The 22,053-nt window shown below is 47.7% G+C and overlaps 2 protein-coding genes across 6 annotated transcripts in view; one reads left to right on the top strand and one right to left on the bottom strand.

Annotated features, from left to right (window-relative positions):
• The window catches only part of FLNA (filamin A), a 118,103-nt gene extending 115,145 nt beyond the window's left edge, over positions 1 to 2,958 (top strand). For all 4 annotated transcript variants that reach the window (XM_044268710.1, XM_044268705.1, XM_044268706.1 and 1 more), the window contains one exon: positions 1,814 to 2,958. In XM_044268710.1, the coding sequence (XP_044124645.1) occupies positions 1,814 to 2,001 (188 nt within the window). In that variant the 3' untranslated portion in view covers positions 2,002 to 2,958. The remainder of the gene's footprint in view (positions 1 to 1,813) is intronic.
• A 3,400-nt stretch (positions 2,959 to 6,358) lies between these two features.
• Positions 6,359 to 22,053, bottom strand: part of TMEM268 (transmembrane protein 268) — a 43,711-nt gene continuing 28,016 nt past the window's right edge. For both annotated transcript variants that reach the window (XM_044306108.1, XM_044306107.1), the window contains exons 7-9: positions 9,683 to 9,754; positions 9,362 to 9,547; positions 6,359 to 7,639 (exon numbers count right to left, since the gene is read on the bottom strand). In XM_044306108.1, coding sequence (XP_044162043.1) covers positions 7,463 to 7,639; positions 9,362 to 9,547; positions 9,683 to 9,754 — 435 coding nt within the window. In that variant the 3' untranslated portion in view covers positions 6,359 to 7,462. The remainder of the gene's footprint in view (positions 7,640 to 9,361; positions 9,548 to 9,682; positions 9,755 to 22,053) is intronic.

Raw genomic sequence — 22,053 nt, forward strand, 5'->3', positions numbered from 1 at the left:
ACTCCTAGAGGCTCAGCTTTCTTTGCAGCTGCTGCGCCCTCTTCATTGACTTTAGGATATGTCAGGACCAGGCACTTTAAAAGTGCACAGGGCTCAGCAGTCGCAGAGCCTCTAGGTGTAACGGTAACGCCCCCATTGCTCCGAGGAGTTAATTTGCATATAATATAACATCATTTTTCTCAGTAATGCGGGCATATATGAACATGGGACCAACACAGACGTCTTCAGCTGCCAAGAGCACATGTAACAGGTCAGCCAGTGTCATGGGTACAAAACTGATGACAGATACAACACAAAGTCCTAACGGTGCCTTTGCACACGTGAACCCATCTTAGACAGTGACCTATCACTAGGATTTGCCACCAATGTCAGATGGGTACAGGTCCTACATCCAAGACCAGTACCTATCGGTCCAAAAGAAGTGACTAGCGAGGTGGCTGCTCAACGCACTCTCCGTTTTCTATGGGACTCTGATAAAAACGGCGTTGACGAACTCTCATAGAAATGGAGAGCTTGCTGCGCATGTACAATATAAGCTCATTAACTTTTAGGCCCCTTTGCAGACAAGCGTGTCCGGATGCGTTGCGAATGCGTTCCGTGAAAAGGACTTTTTTGCAGGCAAAGTAATTCAGTTTTGCCTGCGCTCGTGTTCCGTTTTTATTGCACTGGTGCAATGCATTTTGCACAGGCGTGAAAAAAATGAATGTATACAAGCCTCTCTTAGCAACCATCCGTGAAAAACGCATCGCATCCGAACTTGCTTGTGGATGCAAATTTTTTAATATTTTTATCCACGCAGCTCCATTTACTTCTATGGGGCCAGCGTTGTGTGAAAATCGCTGAATATGGAGCATGCTAAAAACCAACGCACATGTACAGACCCCCATTGAAATGAATGGGTCCGGATTCCGTGCAGGCGCAAATGCGTTCGCATCACACGTGTGCACCCGCACAGAATACTCGCTAATCTGCAAGGGGCCCATTTTAGAAATGGGTGCAGGTCTCGCCTCTGAGACCTGCAACTATCGGATATTGGTGGCCATCCAAGCGATTATGCTATCAAGGTCCCAGATAAAACAACCCCTTTAAAGGTGTTTTATACTTTTGTACCTACAGCTTAGTCGCTTTATCGTGAAAAGTTACGCAACTACTTTGTATCTGTTTGGTCACCTCCCCGGAGGCTTTAAACCAATACCTTACATCTGAGGATTTGCTACAATTGAATCCCCTGTGAAATGAATAAGCCGCCATCTTCTGTTCCGTCATGTATCTGTTCGGAGGACTGTGCAGACTTCTTATGATTGTAGCAGAACCTCAGCTGTGAGAAGTGCGTCCACTTCCAGAGCTCTGGAAATCTACACAACCTTTGTGCAGGGCAATGAACAAAGATATATGCAGAACGGCGAAGAATTAAAGCGCAACCAATAACTTTTTGGACGCACAAATGAAGACGACTTGTAAAGTCTTTGCCTGGTTTTATAATCCACTGTGCAAAATCTGCACGTAAAATCCACCGCTATTTCCTTCCCATGTAAACTTGGCATAAGGGCTCATGCACACGACCGTATGTATCTTGTGGTCCGCAAAAAAATAAAAAATGGATGACATCCGTGTTACATCTGTTTTTGTCTTTCGTGTGGAGCGGACATATGGAATGCACACTGAGTCATTTCCGTATGTAATGAATGGTTCTACATACGGCCCTGCGGACATAATACGTTCATGTACACGTATTTACTTGCATAGTAGCCTGACCCCCGATTGGGGGGGGGGAAATGGGCATCCGCCTGACATTGTTCCTCTGTTTCCCTAGGTAATAACATGCTGCTTGTCGGGGTTCACGGACCAAAGACCCCATGTGAAGAAATTATAGTGAAGCATCTTGGAAACCGGTTGTACAGTGTTACGTACCTCCTGAAGGACAAGGGGGATTACATCCTGGTCGTCAAGTGGGGAGACGAGCACATTCCAGGCAGCCCTTACCACGTGTCTGTGCCTTAAACCGCCACGTCGTTCGCCCTTGTCCTGATCCTAAACCTCCTTACCCTCTGTGTGCGTGTCTAATGTACAGTTTCCCTACTCCCAACAGCCCCCCCTTCCCAATGTGACAGAGGAGTGAGAGGTTGGCTCGGGTTTGTGTGTAGGGGGGATTAAAATTTGCTTAGATGGTTCCAAGTTGCAGTGACCATATTAACCCCTGTGGCACTGAAGGGGCACGGTGTCGGTGGGTGCATCTGGTCATATTATGGGGAAGAGGGGATGCTCGGACATGTAGGAGCGCGGCCCTGTGGTGAAATTGACACTTATTTTATAATCTTTTTGCGGCGGCTGCTATAAAACAATTGCTCTAGGTCTATCCCTTGCCCTCGAAGGGCTGCTTTTTTATGCCACATGCTCCCGTGTGCGGTTCTGTCCCCTGTACTTGTTTACATTTCTTTCGTAATCCTGTCTTAAGGCATAAGGGATCTCCGAGATGGCAATAGATGTCTTATGGGAGGGCAGGAGACCTAATGGAGCAGCCTGTAAATCCCGTAAAAAAAAAAATCTCTTTTGGTGCAATGGATAAAAAAAAAAACCCTACTAAACATTTAAAGCAACCACTACCTGTAAGAATCCGGAAGTTTGTGCAGGCCCAATTCATCCACCTTCATTTTTTTTATTTTTTTGCAGCAGAATATTTAGGTGGGGGTCCTGACTTGCCCTTCCACCCCCACCCTCCTTCGTGTTATACTGTATGTATGTTTTCAGTGTCGTCATAAGATTGGGTTACTTCTGAGAAGATACTTCATTGGGCTGATAAGCTGGTTCACCTTCCAAAGGTCAATCCCAATTGGATTGCTTCCAGTTAACCAGATCTTGTCCTTTTTTTTTCTAAAGGTTTTTTGTTTTTGTTTTTTTTGTGCACGACTACAGTACTTTGCTCTTAACGATAACAATAAAATTCTGCTTTTAATCTTCTTTTGGGCTTTTTTTTTTTCAATTTCTTATGTGTTGTGTGTGTGAATGAAGTGATATCTCATTCTCCGTAATGATCTGTGGGGCCTACGTGAGCGGAAATGGAGGGAGAAGGGAAATGTTTTCTAAACAAAAAAAATGCAATGTGAAAGGTGCTCTTTCCATGTGTTGTCTGATTGCAGCTCAGCCGCCTTTACTTGGATGGGGCTCATCTGCAGAACCAGAAACGGACACCTGGTGAATTTTCGAATCTGGAACGTGCAGTTTTTTTGTTTTGTTTTTTTGGCCGCTTTCAGACTAGCGAGTTGCATACGGCAGACTCTAAGCGATGCACCCGTTCTGACCTCCCAGCACTGCTGGAGTCACATAGCATCCTAAAATTAATATAATGTTATGTAACCCTTACAGGTCTGGAATGTATTGAACGCATTATGTCCGCGTTATACAATACATTCCAGACCTCTGTGGGTTACATAGCATCATAAATCAATATAATGCTATGCGGCCTGGTCAGTGCTGGGAGGTCAGGACGGGATCTGCCGCATACTTGCGCTGCAGAGTGTGGAACTCGCTTGTCTGAAAGCGGCCTTTCTGTAGAAACACTTGCCTGCCTACAATACTATTTAAAAAAAAAAATACATATTTGCACATTTTTGGTGCATTAGCACAATCAGATCCATTGCTTATTATTCTGGTGCACTGAATAAAACTTTCATTGTGGAGCACATCTTTCTATTACATGAGCCTAAACTTGAGCATCTCTGGAAGATCCCAGTTTACCTTCCAGTAGGGAACGTGCATAGCCTCAAACACAGACTCCTATGTATAGTCTATCAGTTGGCATCAGTTTGGGTCCTGCTTGTCCCTACGCTGCGAGGTCGCCTCTGATCATTGGGCACTCTGTCACGTGATGTCTTCTCCACTTCATCCCTAATAAGCTCTCTGATTAATAAATGCAGAGGATTCCTCCTGCCATTAATAGCTTTGTAGCTGCTCAGTGAAAATTTGTTTCTGGCTACTGTTCAGAAAAACTATATAGCGGCTTTATGGTTCTCGGCATGTAGCCTGCAGCTTGTTAGTCAGTCCCCACTGTGCTACGAGACTTATAAGCTTAGCTATACGCAAGGTCATTTATCCTTTGTCCAGTTGGCATAAGGAGGTTCTTGGGACTGAAGACTCTGTATTAGGCTCCATTCACACGTCCGTGATGTGTTGCGGGCCCGCAACACACCAGCCCGGCACCCCCATAGAAATGCCTATTCTTGTCCGCAAGCTGCGGACAAGAATAGGACATGTTCTATCTTTTGCGGAGCTGAAGATCGGGGCCGCGCTCCGCAATTGCGGATGCAGACAGCACACTGTGTGCTGTCTGCATCCATTCCGTCCCCATAGAGAATGAATCCGCACCTGTTCCGCAAAATTGCAGAATGGATGCGGACCCATTTGCGGACATGTGAATGGAGCCTTAAAGATGAGAAACCCAAAAATGAATGATGGAAAAAGAACAATAAAAAAAAACTCAGCCTTGCCTGGTCAGTTTTCTGTAACTGAATCTGTTCCATTGCAAACCACAGCAGTCTCCATCAGTCCCGTAGATTTAAGTGGAGCAGCGGACAGACATGTGCATTAACAATTTGGCAAATTGAAATAGCTAAAATATATTTAAATGGCGGTTTTTCAATGTACAGGTGAGATCTGCAGCAAAACCACACTTAATCTGCACCAAGATCCAATTGCAGATATGCTGTAGAAGGGATCTTATGTGCATTCACCCGCACCGTGTGCAGGTGCCCTTGGAGTCCTGCATTACACATTCTTTGGATGGTCATTGTGTAATGCCAAACTTCACCAGTGGTGTCACTGCAGGGAAATGTTACCTTACCGCCAGGATTCCCCTCAGATTACAGTACATTGATTTTTCTTATCTTGACAATAAGATGACTGAATAATTTTATGGGGGTTCTCCTGACTACACAGTACCATTAGTGTGCCCATACACTGCAACAGGTCCATGGTAACTATGCTGATTTTCACTGATCTTTACCTGTCACCAGTGACCGTCACATCAAACTGTTTGCATAGACACATAGCTGTGTCACCTGATTAAAACGCTTGTTTTCTTTTGTTGATTTAAAGCTCTGTTCAGTGGTGTACATAAAGTAAGGGCCCCATAGCAAGAATCAAACCAGGCCCCCCACACAGGACAGAAGGGGTTCTGCCTAAACCCCTTTCAATGATCAATGGGCTATTTTTCCACTGCCGCATTTGCTAAGGCCCCTTGCAGACGAGCGTTCCTCCCGCAGAGAGTCCAACGCAGCTCCCGTCCTGACCTCCCAGCGCTGCCGGGGGTCACCTAGCATTATATTTATTTATGATGCTATGTAACCCTTACAGTTCTGGAATGTATTAGACGACAGTGACATAATGCTGCCAGTGTTATCCAATACATTCCAGAACTATAAGGGGGGTTACATAGCTCCATAAATCAATATAATGCTATATGAATCCCATCAGTGCTGGGGGGTCAGGCCAGGTGCTGCGATGCGGACTTGCTGCAGGAGGAACGCTTGTCTGCAAGGGGCCTAAAAATTGTTCCTTTTAGAGGGTAGAGTCTTGACCACATTTTCATCTCCAGTAGAAGAGGAGATAGTCCCAACTAATACTGGGCCCCATAGCAGTTGCATGGTCTGCTGCTATGGTAGTTACGCCCCTGGCTCCATTCCTTATTGTACTTTTTCATATACAAATTAGGTGTTTGGTACAATGAGGGTATAAGTAGTTAAACTTTTTTAAGTTTAAAAAAAAATAAAAATGCACCTTTCCACTGAAAAAAAAAATCTTCAAATGGGACAAGCATTACAAAAATAAAACCCCCCTCTACACATTTGGCATTGCTGTGTCCATAACGGTAAGTGCTATCCAATTATGTAACACAAAAAAAAGCCAGAATTGCTGTTTTTATTCTTTTTAAAAGGTCTTTATTGTGCAAAAGTAATATATAAAAAAAAATAATCCTGTGGTATTGCTGTAATTGTAGTGACCCAAACAGTAAAGTTATTTATGCTGAAGAATGAACACTGCAAAATTTAGAATGTAAAAACTTGGTAGCGGTATTTCTGTTCTCTCGCTAATCAGTAAGCGGTGTAGCCAAAATGGCACCATAAAAACTACAACTTACGGTAGGCCTCATGTACATGGCCCGGAGACAGCAGGTCCGCAATATGTTGGGCACCATCCGTATGCTCACCGCATCACTAATGTGGAGCATAGGCACGGAAGCACTACAGAGTGATTCCATGGGGTTTCTCTCTGTGCTGCGGCACCACAAAAAAAAAAATATAGAACTTGTTTTATTTATTTTTTTTAAGCGGTGCAGACGGATCACTGACCCATTCAAGTTTGAATGGGTCTGTATCTGTCGCGGCAGCCGCACGGATGTTGCCTGTGCATTGGGGAACGCAAATTCTGGTCCCCAATGCACAGAACGGCCATGTGCATAAAGCCTTATCCTGCAAAAAAATAGCCCCCATATGGCTCTATTGATGGAAACATGAAAGGAACAGCTGTTGGAATGTGGCAATGGAGGGGCTGAATACGACACTCTGGCTGCACCTAAACAACCCTATAAAGTTACGATAAAATCCGTTACCACAGTTAAATCAGAAAGCGACATAAAAATACCCCTGGCCTGCAGTCTCATTCATACAAGTGTATCGCCATCTGTATTCAGCAAATGGAGGTCCCAGCATCATCTGCCCAAAGATGGAGAACCCCAGAGGCTGTGACTAATGCCTTACCATAGGCTGTAATGGGATCTGTTTTAATCCATATAAAGAAAAGCTGTGGAGGAGACTCATGATGTACATGTTTAACGGATGCTGTAACTTCACTATAGAAAACACCTATTAAATATGTATCTTCCATCCATCATTGTTATCTATCGCTGCCTTCATATCATTGAGCTCCATGGTTTAGCAGACATTACACAATACAGATACAAGATTTATATTCTTTTTGAGGTAGTACGTAAAATCGACATTTCTGCTAGTGTCCTACATAGCCTCATCATTATAGAAGTATTTATAGCGACCCTACTGCGGGTTATGGTGTGGAAGGAATATCGGGGCAGCAAAAACGGCATCTTCTATCATATACGGCTCGTCAGGAGATGGCACCATGAATGAGCGGCTTCACACAGTGGTTTCTAGAAGATCTCCTTGTCCTCTATGGGATGAAGCAATCATCTCGTAAACATAACTCCGCTGAAGTCTGATCATTTCAACTCCATGAGATGTGCATTTGTAAACTTGAAGATAGTTCGTGTCTGTCACACAACCGGGCGGAGATGCTTCTGGGCGTCGGGCACCGTCTACTCGCAGCAGGGAGCACGAGCCAAATGATTTCTAGATAAAATGCAGATTGCATGTCCGTCTGTATGAGTGGCCACGACGGCTGATCTGCGCTCCGGAGCGGAGGCCTCTGATCTCACGGGTCTTTAGGTAGCAATTTACATACATGTGAAGCAATGTCCGGCTGTAAGTATGCTGCTCTCAATGAACTGACAAGGACACGGTACATCAAGGACTCCGGTGTGACCTGCGGCATGGCTTCGTGGCAGCTTTCCGGAGGTGAGGAGACGCACATAACAGGCACTTGCTATAATCAGTAGTTGGCGAGCCATCACCTGAGACACAAAATTAGTGAGATTTCTTTATAAGCGAGTACACAAGAAAATGCAGCAACACGCAGGTAGGTAGATTACAATGCACATTAGAATTTCATCCTTGTAGCTGATTCTTACATTGGTTCCTTCAAGTTGCCCAGTGGTTATCCAGAAATTAAAGGGGTTTTCCAATCTCAGACAGACAATGGGGCAATATAGTTAGGATATGCTCCCATTGTCTGATAGGTGCAGCCCAGGTCCCACCTATACTGAGAACGAAGCCCTGAAAGTGGTGGAGGGTGCACTGCGCATGCTCAGCCGCCCTCCATTCACTTCTATGAGGTCACTGAAAATAGCTGAATGCTGGCTTGGCTATTTCCATCGGGCTCATAGACGTGACTAGGAGCGGTGGCCATGCATGCGCAGTGCACTGCCATTCACTTATATGGGGAGAGCGCCTGGTGGTGACTGGACCAGTGGAAACCCAGGATACTCCAGCCAACACTTTCCCCACTCCGTTCTCGATATAGGTGATATACCCCCGTTGCCTCACATAGGAATACCCCTTTAATACTGATGAGCTATCCTCAGGATAGATAGGTCATCGATATCAGATCAGTTAGGGTCCGACACCCAGCATGAGCACCATGGCCTTTTCCTGGGCCATGTGATGTAACTGTACAACCCTACATTTAGTTATAGCTCAGTCCCATTCAAGTCAATGGGGCTGAGCTGCAATACCAAGGACAGCCACTATAAGATGTATGGTGCTGTGCTCACCAGAGCTCCTGTGACCGCTGCAGCTTTCCAAAACAGCTGATCGGTAGGGCTGCCGGGACTCGGATCGCTGCTCTATCCTGTGGATTGGTCATCAATATTATTTCTTGAATAACCCCCTTAAACTTTCTATAAACGTTAGCAACTTGGCCCCGAGCTCACCAAAACCATACCTGTCTGCTGCCTGAGGAGAAAACCAAAGCGGTGCCTCTCTCTCCCCCCCATTAGCTAAAATTAGCACAAAAATATGGTAGTTTGGCTAATAGCAGCTAAGGCTGGGTTCACATTGTGTTTTTCCCATCCGTTTAACATGTATGTTAACGGATGGATGCATAAGACGCCATGTGAACCCTCTTTGTATACATGCAGATACACACCAGCCATCAGTTATTGGTGAGGGGCGGTGGGGAGCACGCCTCGCTAATAGATATTGCTGATTAATAAGTCTGCTGCATCAGCCATGCAGGGCTCATGCACACAAACGTATTTTCTTTCCTTGTCTGTTCCATCTTTTTTGCGGACCGTATACGGAACCATTAATTTCAATGGGTCCGCAAAAAAAACGGAAGTTACTCCGTGTGCATTCCGTTCCGCAAAAAATAGAACATTTCCTATTATTGTCCGCATTACGGAAAAGGATAGGCCTGTTCTATAGAGACCTGCTGAATACTGAATGCAGACGGACGTCATCCGTACTTTTTGTGGACCGCAAAATACATGCATGAGCCCTTATATGGGTATTTTGGTTACAACAACTGATCCCACTGGGACCCCCAATGATCATGAGAATAGGAGACCAGTCAATCATGCATACCACTGCGCATTCAAACTCTATGGCGCTAGCGCAGCATTCAAGCGGAGGACACTGTTCCCCAGTTCTTGTGATCTGTGCCCACACCGGTCTAATAGTGGTTTCCTATCCAATGACAGGATAGCGATAATGGCGGAGATGATGATGTTACTCACTTCTGGGTGACCCTGTGGAATAAGAGGAATCTTCGTGTTACACAGCACAGGTTTATGCCTGGAAGCGCTGGCCAACAGGGGGCTCTCTTCTGTTGTATTGTCCTCATGCCTCGCTTGTGCCCAGGCGGGGTCTGCAGGAGTTTCAATGAAGATATATTGCTGGTGCAAGAACTTTCCAAGGTCGTCCTGCATACAACAAAGACGTATAAGGATGCATACGCACAAAGTCTGTGTGTACAACCGTACGTGGAGACACTGCCGAGCCCTGGCATCTCTACCCATAGATAATTCATTGGCTTGGGCTGGTGTTTCCCCACTTACCTTACTCATGTTGGCCAAGCGCTGCGAGAGTTTCTGGTGGCAGCCCCACAAATGGAAGTAGATGAAGCAGAGCTGGAGAGCGATGTAAAGGAAATATTTTATGGCGCCTCAGTTTGTGCTAATTGAAGAGAATGATTCATGCAGGCGTTAAAGTGCACAGTGTGAGCTCCGCGCCTGGTTTTTATGATATGCGCAGTCTTCACGTTCTACCAAATGATTTATTTCGCTAAGTGCTGTTTAGCAATTGAGAAAAGCAAACATCTTCTCCAGCCCGGGAGCCTCATCATTAATAATCTGCAGAATACGGCGCGCCTCATATTCTACATACTGACTGAGCGGAAGATTTAGGATTTATATATTTCAATATATAAATAATATTATAAAATATATATATATATATATATATATATATATACACACACGTACACACACACTATATCTGTCACCCATATGTTTTTTTACCGGATACATGGTATGGAATAGTCAAATGGGATAATGTAACCCTTTGGAGATGTTTAAAGGGGTATCCAATCTCAGACAATGGGGGCACATTGCTAGGATATGCCCCCCATCGTCTGATAGGTGCAGCTCCCACCTGGTTTTCTGGGGTCCGGCCACCACCAAGCACTCTCCCCATAGTAGTGAATGGGAGCACACCGCTCTTGCACAGGCACCTCTCCCATTCATTTCTATGGGGCCGATAGAAATAGCCGAGCCGGCACTCTGCTATTTCGGCAGCCGCATAGAAATAAATAGAGGGTTCCTGTGCATGCGCAGTGCGCCCCTCCACCATTTTCGGGGCTCTGTTTAGAAGATAGGTGTGAGTCCCAGTGGTGGGACCTGCACCTATCAGACAATGGGGGCATAGCCTAGGGATATGCCCCCATTGTCTGAGATGAGAAAACCCTTTTAAGGCCTCTTCACACCAAAAGATTTTCTGACGAATCATTGGTCAGATGGCCATTTACACACACAGATCTTTTGTTATACAGTTAAAATTTACTCACCTGAAATTTTTGTTTCCTGTAGTCCTTAGGCAGCACAAACACATATGGGTTTTATTCCCCTAGGTACAACCAGAAGACACAGGTTAACAATTATAAAACTAAATTAATCAAGCAATCACACGCCAGGTCCACCCATAAAACCCAGACACCAGTGAAGCCTCCTTGTATTATAATGAAGCAAAAGAATTTAATTATTAAGGGAGGGAAAGTTGTGCTGCCTAAGGACTACAGGAAACGAAAATTTCAGGTGAGTAAATTTTCACTTTCCTGGACGTCCTACGGCAGCACAAATACATATGGGATTTAAAAAGCAAAAAAATGAATGGGGGGGGGGGTATAGAAGATGCTAACTCCAGCACTCTTTTGCCAAAAGTCGAGCCCTCTGCCTGCATCAGATAAAGTTGCTAATGTTTCATGAAGGTGGAATTCGAGGAACAGTTTGCCACCAAGTAGATCTGGTGAAGGGACACCTGCGCTAGCTCTGCCAATGAAGTTGCAGTTGATCTGGTTGAGTGACCTTGATGTTAAGGTGACACTGAACTTCCTTCCATCTTTCTACTCTACTGTGTATCCATCTGGCAAGAGTGTCCTGGCTCGCTCTATTACTCTTATTTGGACCATGATGCTGTATGAACAGATTCTTTGCTGATCTAAACTGTTCTGTCTTCTCTAGATAACACAAGATAGCTCTTCTTATATCTAACAGATGAAGTGATGCTTGTTCTTCTCCAACAAGACCTGGACATAGCACATGTAAGGTGATATCTTGATTTATAATATTATTACTGGAAGCCACCTTTGGAAGAGATCCAGGCATTTTTCGAAGAACCAGACAATGATCCAGGTCTCTGTCTATCCGGGGCCCATATCTCAGAGCTTAGAGATCACTTAATCTTCTGGCTGATGTTACGGCCCAGGGGCGTTGCTAGGTTAAAAAATTCGGGGCCTGGGCTCCTGCTGTTTTGTCCCAGGCCCGGAATGTACTGCCTGCCAGATAAATCCAACTGTATTGCCATCCTCAGGACGGCAATGCAATTGAATCTAATGCCTTGCAAGAGCTGAAGGACCTGTGATGACATCACAGTCTATGTCGGTGGTCCCTAACCTTTTTTGCACCAAGGACCGGTTTCATGCAAGACAAATTTTCCCAGGGACTGAGGGGGGGGGGGGGGGGGGGGGGATATAGGGGGGATCTGGTCGGCACTGACTGATTCACGCCCATAACAAAACACAAGGTGCATATAAAAATATATAACACGATTTATGAGGTGGCTAGGCCAAGATGACTTTATACTGTATGGGGCCACAAGGTGACATTATATTGCATGGGGCCACAAAGACATTATGCTGTACAAGGCAGCTGGGGACAAGGTGACATTATACTGCATGGGGTGGGCCAAATGGTGACATTATACTGCATGGGGTGGGCCAAATGGTGACATTATACTTAATGGGGCAACAACACCCCCCCCCCCCCCCCCAATACAATATCTATTCAGTGTCTGCATGGCATAAATAGCTGAGGGCTTGCTGGGCTTTGTGTACTTAAGGCCATAGGTTGTGCAAACACGAAGCGTCACCCACCTCGGGCAGTAACAACCCCATGACAGCAGCTAGGGCCCACACAGGGTCATGCACTGCAGGTAGTCACCAGCCCGAGTAATGTACAACAAGCCACACTAACCTGAAAACACTACACTTCCAACTGCGCTAAACACCGCCCCAATCCATTTATAGCCAATCAGCATTTGTCTTACCACTAACCAATCAGTGGGCCGGTTATAGCTGCTCTCACATCAGGTGTACATGAAAGAAGCACTGGGATTGGCTGGGAGCAGCTGCCTGAGAATTTTCATACTGGTATGGAGATTGCCGACTCCAGCATTTCTCCTTGTCTGTATTGCCGCAGCCCGGCAAACAATCATACAGGGCCCGGTCCTGGGGCGCGAACCGGTGGTTGGGGACCACTGGTCTATGTGATCGGTTCTAAATGCAGTAGCTGAAAAGGACCTGCGATGATGTCACCATCATGTGACCAGTGCAGGAGAGGACGGCTCAGCAGTGAAGAGAAGTCCTGGGAAGAAGCTGTGGTGAGGTCTGCTACATGAGGAGAGGTAAGTGAAGGGGTAGATTACTCAGTGTGAGAGGCAGAGCAATGTTGGGAGTTGTAGTTATTTAACTTGGACTGTATGTTAGGGCTTAAGTTATTTACGTGGGACAGTGGGGTGGAGTGATATTTACATGGGACTGAATATTGAGGGGTGATGTTATTTACATGGGACTGTATGTTAATGGTGGCTGGGGAGGGGTTGATGTTATTTACGTGGAACTGTATTTTGGAGGGAGCTGTAGATAGAGAGGGATATTATTTACATGGGACTGTATACTGGAGGGGGCTGGAGAGATGGTGTGATGGTATTTACATGGGACTGGTGGAGGAGGAAAATATTTTTTACATGGGACTGTATGGTGGAGAGCTGAGGAATTATAATTTCTGAGGACAGTAAGCGGAGGAATATAACTACAGGGGCACTGCAGGGGGCATTATAAATACTGGGGGCGTTTCAAGGCGAGCATTATAATACTAGGGGGCAATATAAATACTGGGGGCACTGTGTGGGCATTATAACAGTAGGGGGCCATATAAATACTGGGGCACTTCAGGGTGAGCATTATAACAGTAGGGGGTATTATAAATACTGGGGGCACATTTTAAATCCAGGGGACAATAAGCTTTCTAATTACTACTGCGGGCTCTATAGGAGGGACTTAAAGATCCACAATATTTCTATTAAGAGCATTATCGGGGGCCTTATTACTACTGAGGGGTCTGCAGAGAGCTTTATTACCACTGGGGGAACAATAGGGGGGCCTTATTTCTACTAAGGGCTCTGTAAGGACATTATTAATACCGGAGGGCTCTTCTACTAATGGAGGCACTCTTGGGAAGCACTATCACTGTTGGAGGCACTGTAGTGGGGCAGGATTACTAATGAGGGCATTCTAGAAGGGCATTACTATTGGTGGGACTATGAGGAGTACTATTACAAATTTTTCTTCAGGATAGCATTTGGGGGTAGAGAAAAGTGAGGAAGCTAAGATGTCTGCGTTTCACACTCTGCAGAGATGCGACGCGGCTGAGAGAAGTTGTCCGGACCGAATGGAGGAGATGATGACAGGGAAGATCTACATCAGAGGAGACGTCACTTGGGAGGCCCTGGATGTGACAGGTACAGTACGTGCTGCTGTATAGCAAGTACGGTAAAGTGTCTGCAGTGTTAGTGTTTGCATGGGGAGTGGTTGGGGGGGCGATTGGTTGACTTTGAGAATTAGGAAATATTCATTAATAAATATTGGGGCTTGGGACCCAGTTCTTTTGAGACCCTAGCAACGCCCCTGTTATGGCCACAAGAAAGAAATGTCTTTAAGGTCATCAAGTGCAGAGATGCTTGCTGTAAAGGCTCAAATGGTGAGTTGGAGAGCACCAACAAAACAAGAGAAAGTACCTAGGAAGGAAGCAGAGGATGAACCGCTGGATTAGCGATCTTTAGGGCTCTGAAGAACAACTTTAAAGAGGACCTTTCATCGGTACAAACACTGTGAACTAAGTATCATGACATATACAGCGGCGCCCAGGGATCTCACTGCACTTACTATTATCCCTGTGCGCCGCTCCGTTCTCCCGTTATGTCCTCCGGTATGTTCGGGGACTTGGTTATAGTAGGAGGAGTCTGCCCTTGTTCTGCTGGGCGTCTCCTCCTAGGCTGTAGCGCTGGCCAATCGCATCGCAGAGCTCACAGCCTGGGAGAAAAAAAAACTCCCAGGCTGTGAGCTCTGTGCTGCGATTGGCCAGCGCTACAGCCTAGGAGAAGGAGACGCCCAGCAGAACAAGGGCAGACTCCGCCTACTATCACCAAGAGTCCCAAGTCTCCGCCTACTATAAACAAGTCCCTGAACATACCGGAGGACATAACGGGAGAACGGAGCGGCGCCCAGGGATAACAGTAAGTGCAGTGAGATCCCTGGGCGCCGCTGTATATGTCAGGATACTTAGTTCACAATGTTTGGACCGATGAAAGGTCCTCTTTAACAGGCAGTTATTGGAGAATAATCCCTGAGCTGAGTGTTTATGGCTGTAAACTGTAACTTCAGAGTTCAAAGAGAGAGAAACAGTCGGCACTGCGCCATGCGCTTTCTGATAGCTTATGACTGGATTCACACTTGCCATGGCTGCTCACGCAATACTATGGTGGTGCTCTGCTATAAAAAGTATTGATAGCCATCATGAACATGAAAAGATGAAGGAAAATCGGCACTCACCATATGTTGTATTGATAGTAGCTTTATTTGGGTAAAAACATACTAGATGGGGGTCACTGCACAGCAATTCAGGGCAACAGCCGTTTCGCACTAAACGGTGCTTTGTCAAGCCTCCTGTGACGTGGCTGAGGGGCGTAGTAAATACCACACTCACTCCTCCACGTGACCCGTCCACAGGTTAGACAATTACATGTCCATGTATCTAGTGCACAATACATTCATGTAATTATATAAAGACAGCCAGGTCATTTTTATCATTTAGACCTAATGGTCCCATGGCATTGGTTTTAATAATCCATTCAGCTTCTTTTTGTAATAATGTACGCTTTCTATCTCCTCCCGAATATTCAAATGTGAACACCGCTCTAGCGTTTTTTGGAGTCTGTCCTCCGATCAAATTTTTCTTTTTTCTTGCGTGATGTCAAACCATTTACCCTTTTGTCATGGTCTTACCTTCTTGCTGTTCTCCTTCGTTTGACATGTGCTGGCGGCCATCTTGGTTTCTGGGTTTCTTGTAGCCTCCCACCCTGCGGCTTCTCCTTCCCACTGGGAGGAGCTGGATGCCTAGCTCATATATATAGGAGGTCTGTGGCTTCAGTTCCCTGCTTGGTCCTCCTGTGTTCACATGCTTCCAAGACTGCTGCTCCTTCTGGTTCCTGATCCTGGCTTCGTCTGACTACCCTTCTGGTTCCTGATCCTGGCTTCGTCTGACTACCCTGCTGGTTCCTGATCCAGGCTTCGTCTGACTACCCTGCTGGTTCCTGATCCAGGCTTCGTCTGACTACCCTTCTGGTTCCTGACTTCTGGCTTCGCAAGACCCTGCTTCGGTTTAGCCATCCGCTTGGACTTTTGCCTTACAGCTTTATTTTCAATAAAGCCTTCTTATTTCCACCTATCTCTTGTTGTACGTCTGGTTCATGGTTCCATGACATTAGGACCAAGCCATGAATTCTGACGGTACAGGGCCATCCTCGCTACCTACGCTGGTTGCCAGACTTGATCAGCAGGATCACCTGTTGGGTCGGTTCGCTGTGGCGTTGCAAACCCTGCTTGAACGCACGGCTCATTTAGCTTCCGTTGCCTATGGGTCGGTTGTCGCTCCTGGGCCCGCTCCTACTGCCGCTCCGGTTGTTGCGCCAGAGTCTACCCCGACACCTGTTGCTGCGCCTGCGGTGTTTCGGGGTATGACCGGTTCTGCCCCCCTTCCACAGCGCTTTGGGGGAGAGCCAACTCAGTGCCGAGGTTTCCTTAACCAGGTGGGCATTTATTTCGAGTTGCTGCCACATGCCTTTCCTACTGAGAGATCAAAGGTGGGCTTCTTGATCTCGCTGCTCTCGGACAAGGCCTTGGCCTGGGCCAGCCCTTTATGGGAGAACAACAATCCGGTGGTTGCCGAGTTTTCCGGTTTTGTTGCTTCTCTTCGGAGGGTATTCGATGTGCCGGCTCGTGCTGCCTCTGCTGCGAAGCTCCTTATGTCCATCAGACAGGGTTCACGATCCGTAGCTGAATACGCCATTGAGTTTCGTACCCTGGCAGCAGAGGTGGGCTGGAATAATGAGGCCCTGGTCGCTGCTTTCTCTCATGGTCTCTCGGATGCCTTGAAGGATGAGGTTGCAGCTAAGGACCTACCAGTGGAGCTCGAGTCCCTTATTTCTTTCCTGATTTTGATTGACACCAGACTCAGGGAGAGACCTTCCTTTAAGGAGAGCCTGCGGAGGTCTTCTAACAGATTGGCCCCTACGTTTGCTGTCCCACCCGTGCCTCCCTCTCCTCCCACGCCTCCTGGGGATGACTTGTCTGGGGGTGAACCCATGCAGCTGGGGTTTGCTCGCCTGTCCGAGGGGGAGAGGGTACTCCGGAGACGCGAGGGCCGATGCATGTACTGTGGTCTCGGTGGGCATTTTCGGTTGGCATGCCCGAACCGTCCGGGAAACGCTCGGGCAAGCTGTCGGGGGCAGATCTTGGGTGGAGTCTCCTCGTCCCCGGTTTCCCGTGTTGACAAACCACTGATTACTGTTGTCCTCTCCTGGGTCGGGGGCTCGGTGACGACCCAGGCGTTGGTGGACTCTGGTGCTGGTGGTTTGTTCATTGATAGTGTGTTCGCTGCCGCCAATTCCATTCCTCTGCAGCCTCGAGGTTCCCCACTGGCTCTTGAGGCGATAGACGGCAGACCCCTTCTGCCGCCACACGTGACTCAGGAGACCCTTCCAGTGGGGATGGCCATTGGTGCCGTTCACAGAGAGTCGGTCTGTCTCCAGGTGATTTCGTCTCCACACTACTCGGTGGTCTTGGGGTACCCCTGGCTCCAGAAGCATAATCCGACTTTCGATTGGAGATCGGCCGAGATCCTCTCGTGGTCACCGCAGTGTGGGGCTAGTTGCATCCATGGGCCTGTCAAGTTGCTGTGTACTTCCTCGGACTCTCTGTTGCCTCCTGAATACGAGGAGTACCGGGATGTATTCGATAAGGTGCGTGCGGTTGCCCTACCTCCGCACCGCCCATACGATTGTGCCATAGAGTTACAATCTGGTGCCGTTCCTCCTCGTGGCAAAGTCTATCCACTGTCGGTAGCGGAGAATGAGGCCATGGAGGAGTACGTGAGGGAGGCGCTTTCACGCGGACACATTCGCAAATCCTCGTCCCCGGCAGGGGCTGGATTTTTCTTTGTGAAAAAGAAGGGCGGTGAGTTGAGGCCTTGCATCGACTACAGGGGTCTCAATCGCATCACGATCAAGAACGCTTACCCGATACCCTTGATTTCCGAGCTGTTCGATCGCCTCAAAGGGGCCACGGTCTTTACCAAACTCGACCTGAGGGCGGCATATAACCTGGTAAGGATCAAGGCGGGCGATGAGTGGAAGACCGCGTTTAACACCAGGACCGGTCATTATGAATCCTTGGTTATGCCCTTTGGGTTGTGCAATGCGCCCGCAGTCTTCCAGGAATTCATCAACGATGTTTTCCGTGACCTGTTGCAGCAGTGTGTGGTGGTCTATTTGGATGACATCTTGGTATATTCTGAATCCATGGAGGCCCACATTCTGGATGTCAGACGAGTGTTGCAACGCTTACGAGAGAACAAGCTGTTCGGTAAGCTTGAGAAATGCGAATTTCACCGATCCCAGGTAACCTTCTTAGGTTACATCATTTCCGCTGAGGGGTTCTCCATGGATCCTGAGAAGGTTTCGGCTGTCTTACAGTGGCCCCAGCCCAGTGGGCTTCGTGCCCTGCAGCGCTTTTTGGGCTTCGCCAATTATTATCGGAAGTTCATCAGGGACTTTTCTATGCTAGCCAAGCCTCTCACGGATCTGACCAGGAAGGGCAGTAATCCCCAGGTCTGGCCGCTCGAGGCCATCCGAGCTTTTGAAGCTCTAAAGTCCGCCTTTGTGTCGGCTCCGATTCTGTCGCATCCCAACCCTGGGTTGCCTTTTGTCCTCGAGGTGGACGCGTCTGAGACGGGAGTAGGCGCCCTCCTGTCTCAGCGTAGAACACCAGAGGGTCCTCTGCTTCCTTGTGGGTTTTACTCCTGGAAACTGTCTTCCGCGGAGTGCAACTATCAGATTGGTGACAGGGAGTTATTGGCCATCGTGCAGGCCCTTAAAGAATGGAGGCACTTGCTCGAGGGCTCGTGGTTCCGGTTCTCATCCTGACGGACCACAAGAATCTGACCTACCTCTCTGAGGCCAAGAGATTGACTCCACGTCAGGCCAGATGGGCTCTGTTCTTGTCACGTTTTAATTACGTGGTCTCCTACCTACCCGGTTCCAAGAACATCAGAGCGGATGCCTTATCACGGCAGTACTCCGAGCTGTCCGGGGAGGAGTCGATTCCGACTTCGGTCATACCTCCGAATCAGATCCTGGCCGCTATTCGCACCAGCCTGACCTCTCCCCTGGGTGAGCAGATTTTGGCGGCTCAATCTGGTGCTCCCTCTGGGAGACCCAACGGCAGATGTTTTGTGCCTGAGGAGTTGCGCACTCGGTTGTTGCGAACCTACCATAACTCCAAGGCCGCGGGGCATCCTGGAAAGAATCAGCTGTCCTGGGCTGTTTCACGTCTGTTCTGGTGGCCTTCTCTACGTTCCGACATCGCCGCATATGTAGCGGCATGCTCCATTTGTGCCCAGAGTAAGTCCCCTCGGCACCTTCCGTTGGGCCTTTTGCAACCCATAGCCACCGGGGAGCGTCCATGGACACACCTGGGGATGGATTTCATTGTGGACCTCCCTGCATCCCGAGGCCATACGGTCATTCTCATGATTGTGGATCGGTTTTCCAAAATGTGCCACTGTGTTCCTCTCAAGAAGTTACCCTCTGCACAAGAGTTGGCCTCGATTTTTGCCAGGGAGGTCTTCCGGTTGCACGGTTTGCCCAAGGAGATTGTGTCGGATCGGGGGAGTCAGTTTGTGTCCAGGTTCTGGCGCGCCTTTTGCTCCCAGTTGGGGATTCATCTCTTTCTCCTCGGCCTACCACCCTCAGTCCAATGGGGCCGCAGAACGATCCAATCAGGCCTTGGAGCAATTCCTTCGTTGCTATGTCTCCGATCACCAAGACAATTGGGTTGACCTCCTGCCTTGGGCTGAGTTTGCCAGGAACACGGCGGTGAACTCTTCCTCTGGGACGTCTCCCTTCATGGCCAATTATGGGTTCCAACCTGCCGTGTTACCGGAGGTATTCTCTCCCCAGGATATTCCGGCTGTGGAGGATCACCTTTCCGCCCTACGTGCTTCTTGGGTACAGATCCAGAGGTCCCTTGAGGTCTCTGCGCAGCGCCAGAGACTCCAGGCTGATCGCAGACGAGCGCCCGCTCCTTCCTACCAGGTCGGAGACCGCGTATGGTTGTCCACCCGCAACCTCAACCTTCGAGTGCCCACTCCCAAGCTGGCGTCTCGCTTTGTTGGTCCCTTCCGAGTGCTTCGCAGGGTAAACCCGGTAGCCTATGCCCTCGCGCTTCCTCCTGGCATGCGGATCTCCAACGTGTTTCATGTCTCCCTGTTGAAGCCACTGGTGTGTAATCGTTTCACTTCCTCGGTTCCTCGGCCTCGTCCGGTCCAAGTGGGCAATCGTGAGGAGTATGAGGTGAGCAATATCCTGGACTCACGCCTGGTCCGCGGTCGGGTGCAATTTTTGGTCCATTGGCGTGGTTATGGTCCAGAGGAGCGTTCCTGGGTTCCCTCCGCAGATGTCCATGCTCCTGCCTTGCTCCGAGCCTTCCACGCACGCTTCCCTCAGAAACCGTTCTTTACTCCGCGGAGGAGGGGCCCTTGAGGGGGAGGTACTGTCATGGTCTTACCTTCTTGCTGTTCTCCTTCGTTTGACATGTGCTGGCGGCCATCTTGGTTTCTGGGTTTCTTGTAGCCTCCCACCCTGCGGCTTCTCCTTCCCACTGGGAGGAGCTGGATGCCTAGCTCATATATATAGGAGGTCTGTGGCTTCAGTTCCCTGCTTGGTCCTCCTGTGTTCACATGCTTCCAAGACTGCTGCTCCTTCTGGTTCCTGATCCTGGCTTCGTCTGACTACCCTTCTGGTTCCTGATCCTGGCTTCGTCTGACTACCCTGCTGGTTCCTGATCCAGGCTTCGTCTGACTACCCTGCTGGTTCCTGATCCAGGCTTCGTCTGACTACCCTTCTGGTTCCTGACTTCTGGCTTCGCAAGACCCTGCTTCGGTTTAGCCATCCGCTTGGACTTTTGCCTTACAGCTTTATTTTCAATAAAGCCTTCTTATTTCCACCTATCTCTTGTTGTACGTCTGGTTCATGGTTCCATGACACCTTTGTGTATGCACTTTTTGATCAGTGATTTTCGCTGGATATCCTCTTTGTAATAGTCGTACCTTTAGATCTCTACATTGTTCTTCAAACACTTCTGCATTTGTGATTATTCTTGCCAACCGTAAAAATTGACCATAAGGAACAGCTGTCAGCACATGTGGGGGGTGTCAGCACATGTGGGGGGTGAAAACTCTTAAAAGTGTAATAGAGCATTTGTAGGGTTTCCTATATATTGTGGTGTCTAGACTGCCGCGTTTCACACTGACTAGGACATCCAAAAACTCTAATTCTTGCTGCTCTATTCTACTTGTAAATCGCATGTTCATGTCGTTTATATTGTTAAGATACTTTACAAAGGAGTGGAACAGATTCTAATCACCAGCCCATATTATGAAGACATCATCGATGTATCTAAGAAATATCCTAATATGTTTACCATATGGATTGGCAATTGTAAAAATGTATTTTTCTTCAAAAGGTTGCCAAAAACAGATTAGCAAAAGGTACAGGAGACAGGCGTCCCCATAGCAGTACCCGCTATTTTGAGTGTGCCATTGCTGATCATACATAAAGGAGTTATGAGACAATACAAAGGACAGTGCTTCCCCTATGAACTCAGTGTAGAGCGCACTCTTGCCGAGCCTAGTTAATAAACTGCAGATGGTTTGTACACCTCGCTCCTGAGGTATCCCGGTGTAGAGACTTTCCACATCTATTGAAGCCAGTAGATAATCTTCTTGCCACTCAATCTCTTTGAGAGCTCCTAGGAAGTCACTGGTGTCCTCCAGGTACGGCGGAATCCCTTGTAAAAGCAGTCGCAAAATCCAGTCTAAATACTGGGAGAGGGGCTCGGTCAGTGACCCGATGCCCGACATGATGGGACGTCCTGGAGGATCTACCAGTGACTTGTGGATTTTTGGCATATGATACCATACTGATTTAATAGGGAAGAGTGGATAAAGTTTCTCTGCAGTGTCTGAGCATAAAGACACTGGAAATGAAAGTAACTCAGCTGTTTGAGAAAGAAGTGCGCTTATTCTGGACAATTAACTCATTAAAATCATATGTGGCACAAGAGAGTCCCACGGGGATTAAGAGTATATAAGGATATTCCCCAATTCCAAGATGATTTGGACTTTTTAGATCAATGGAAAGCGGTACAACTAGAATGTTCTTTCCAAATGATGCAGATTTGGCGTTATCACGCAATGAAAAAGAGTATGAAAAAATTCTGATTGAATTGAATAGAGCCAAAAATGAATTAAGAGCGAGG

This window comes from Bufo gargarizans, chromosome 9 (assembly GCF_014858855.1).
Source record: "Bufo gargarizans isolate SCDJY-AF-19 chromosome 9, ASM1485885v1, whole genome shotgun sequence".
Classification (NCBI taxonomy): domain Eukaryota; kingdom Metazoa; phylum Chordata; class Amphibia; order Anura; family Bufonidae; genus Bufo; species Bufo gargarizans.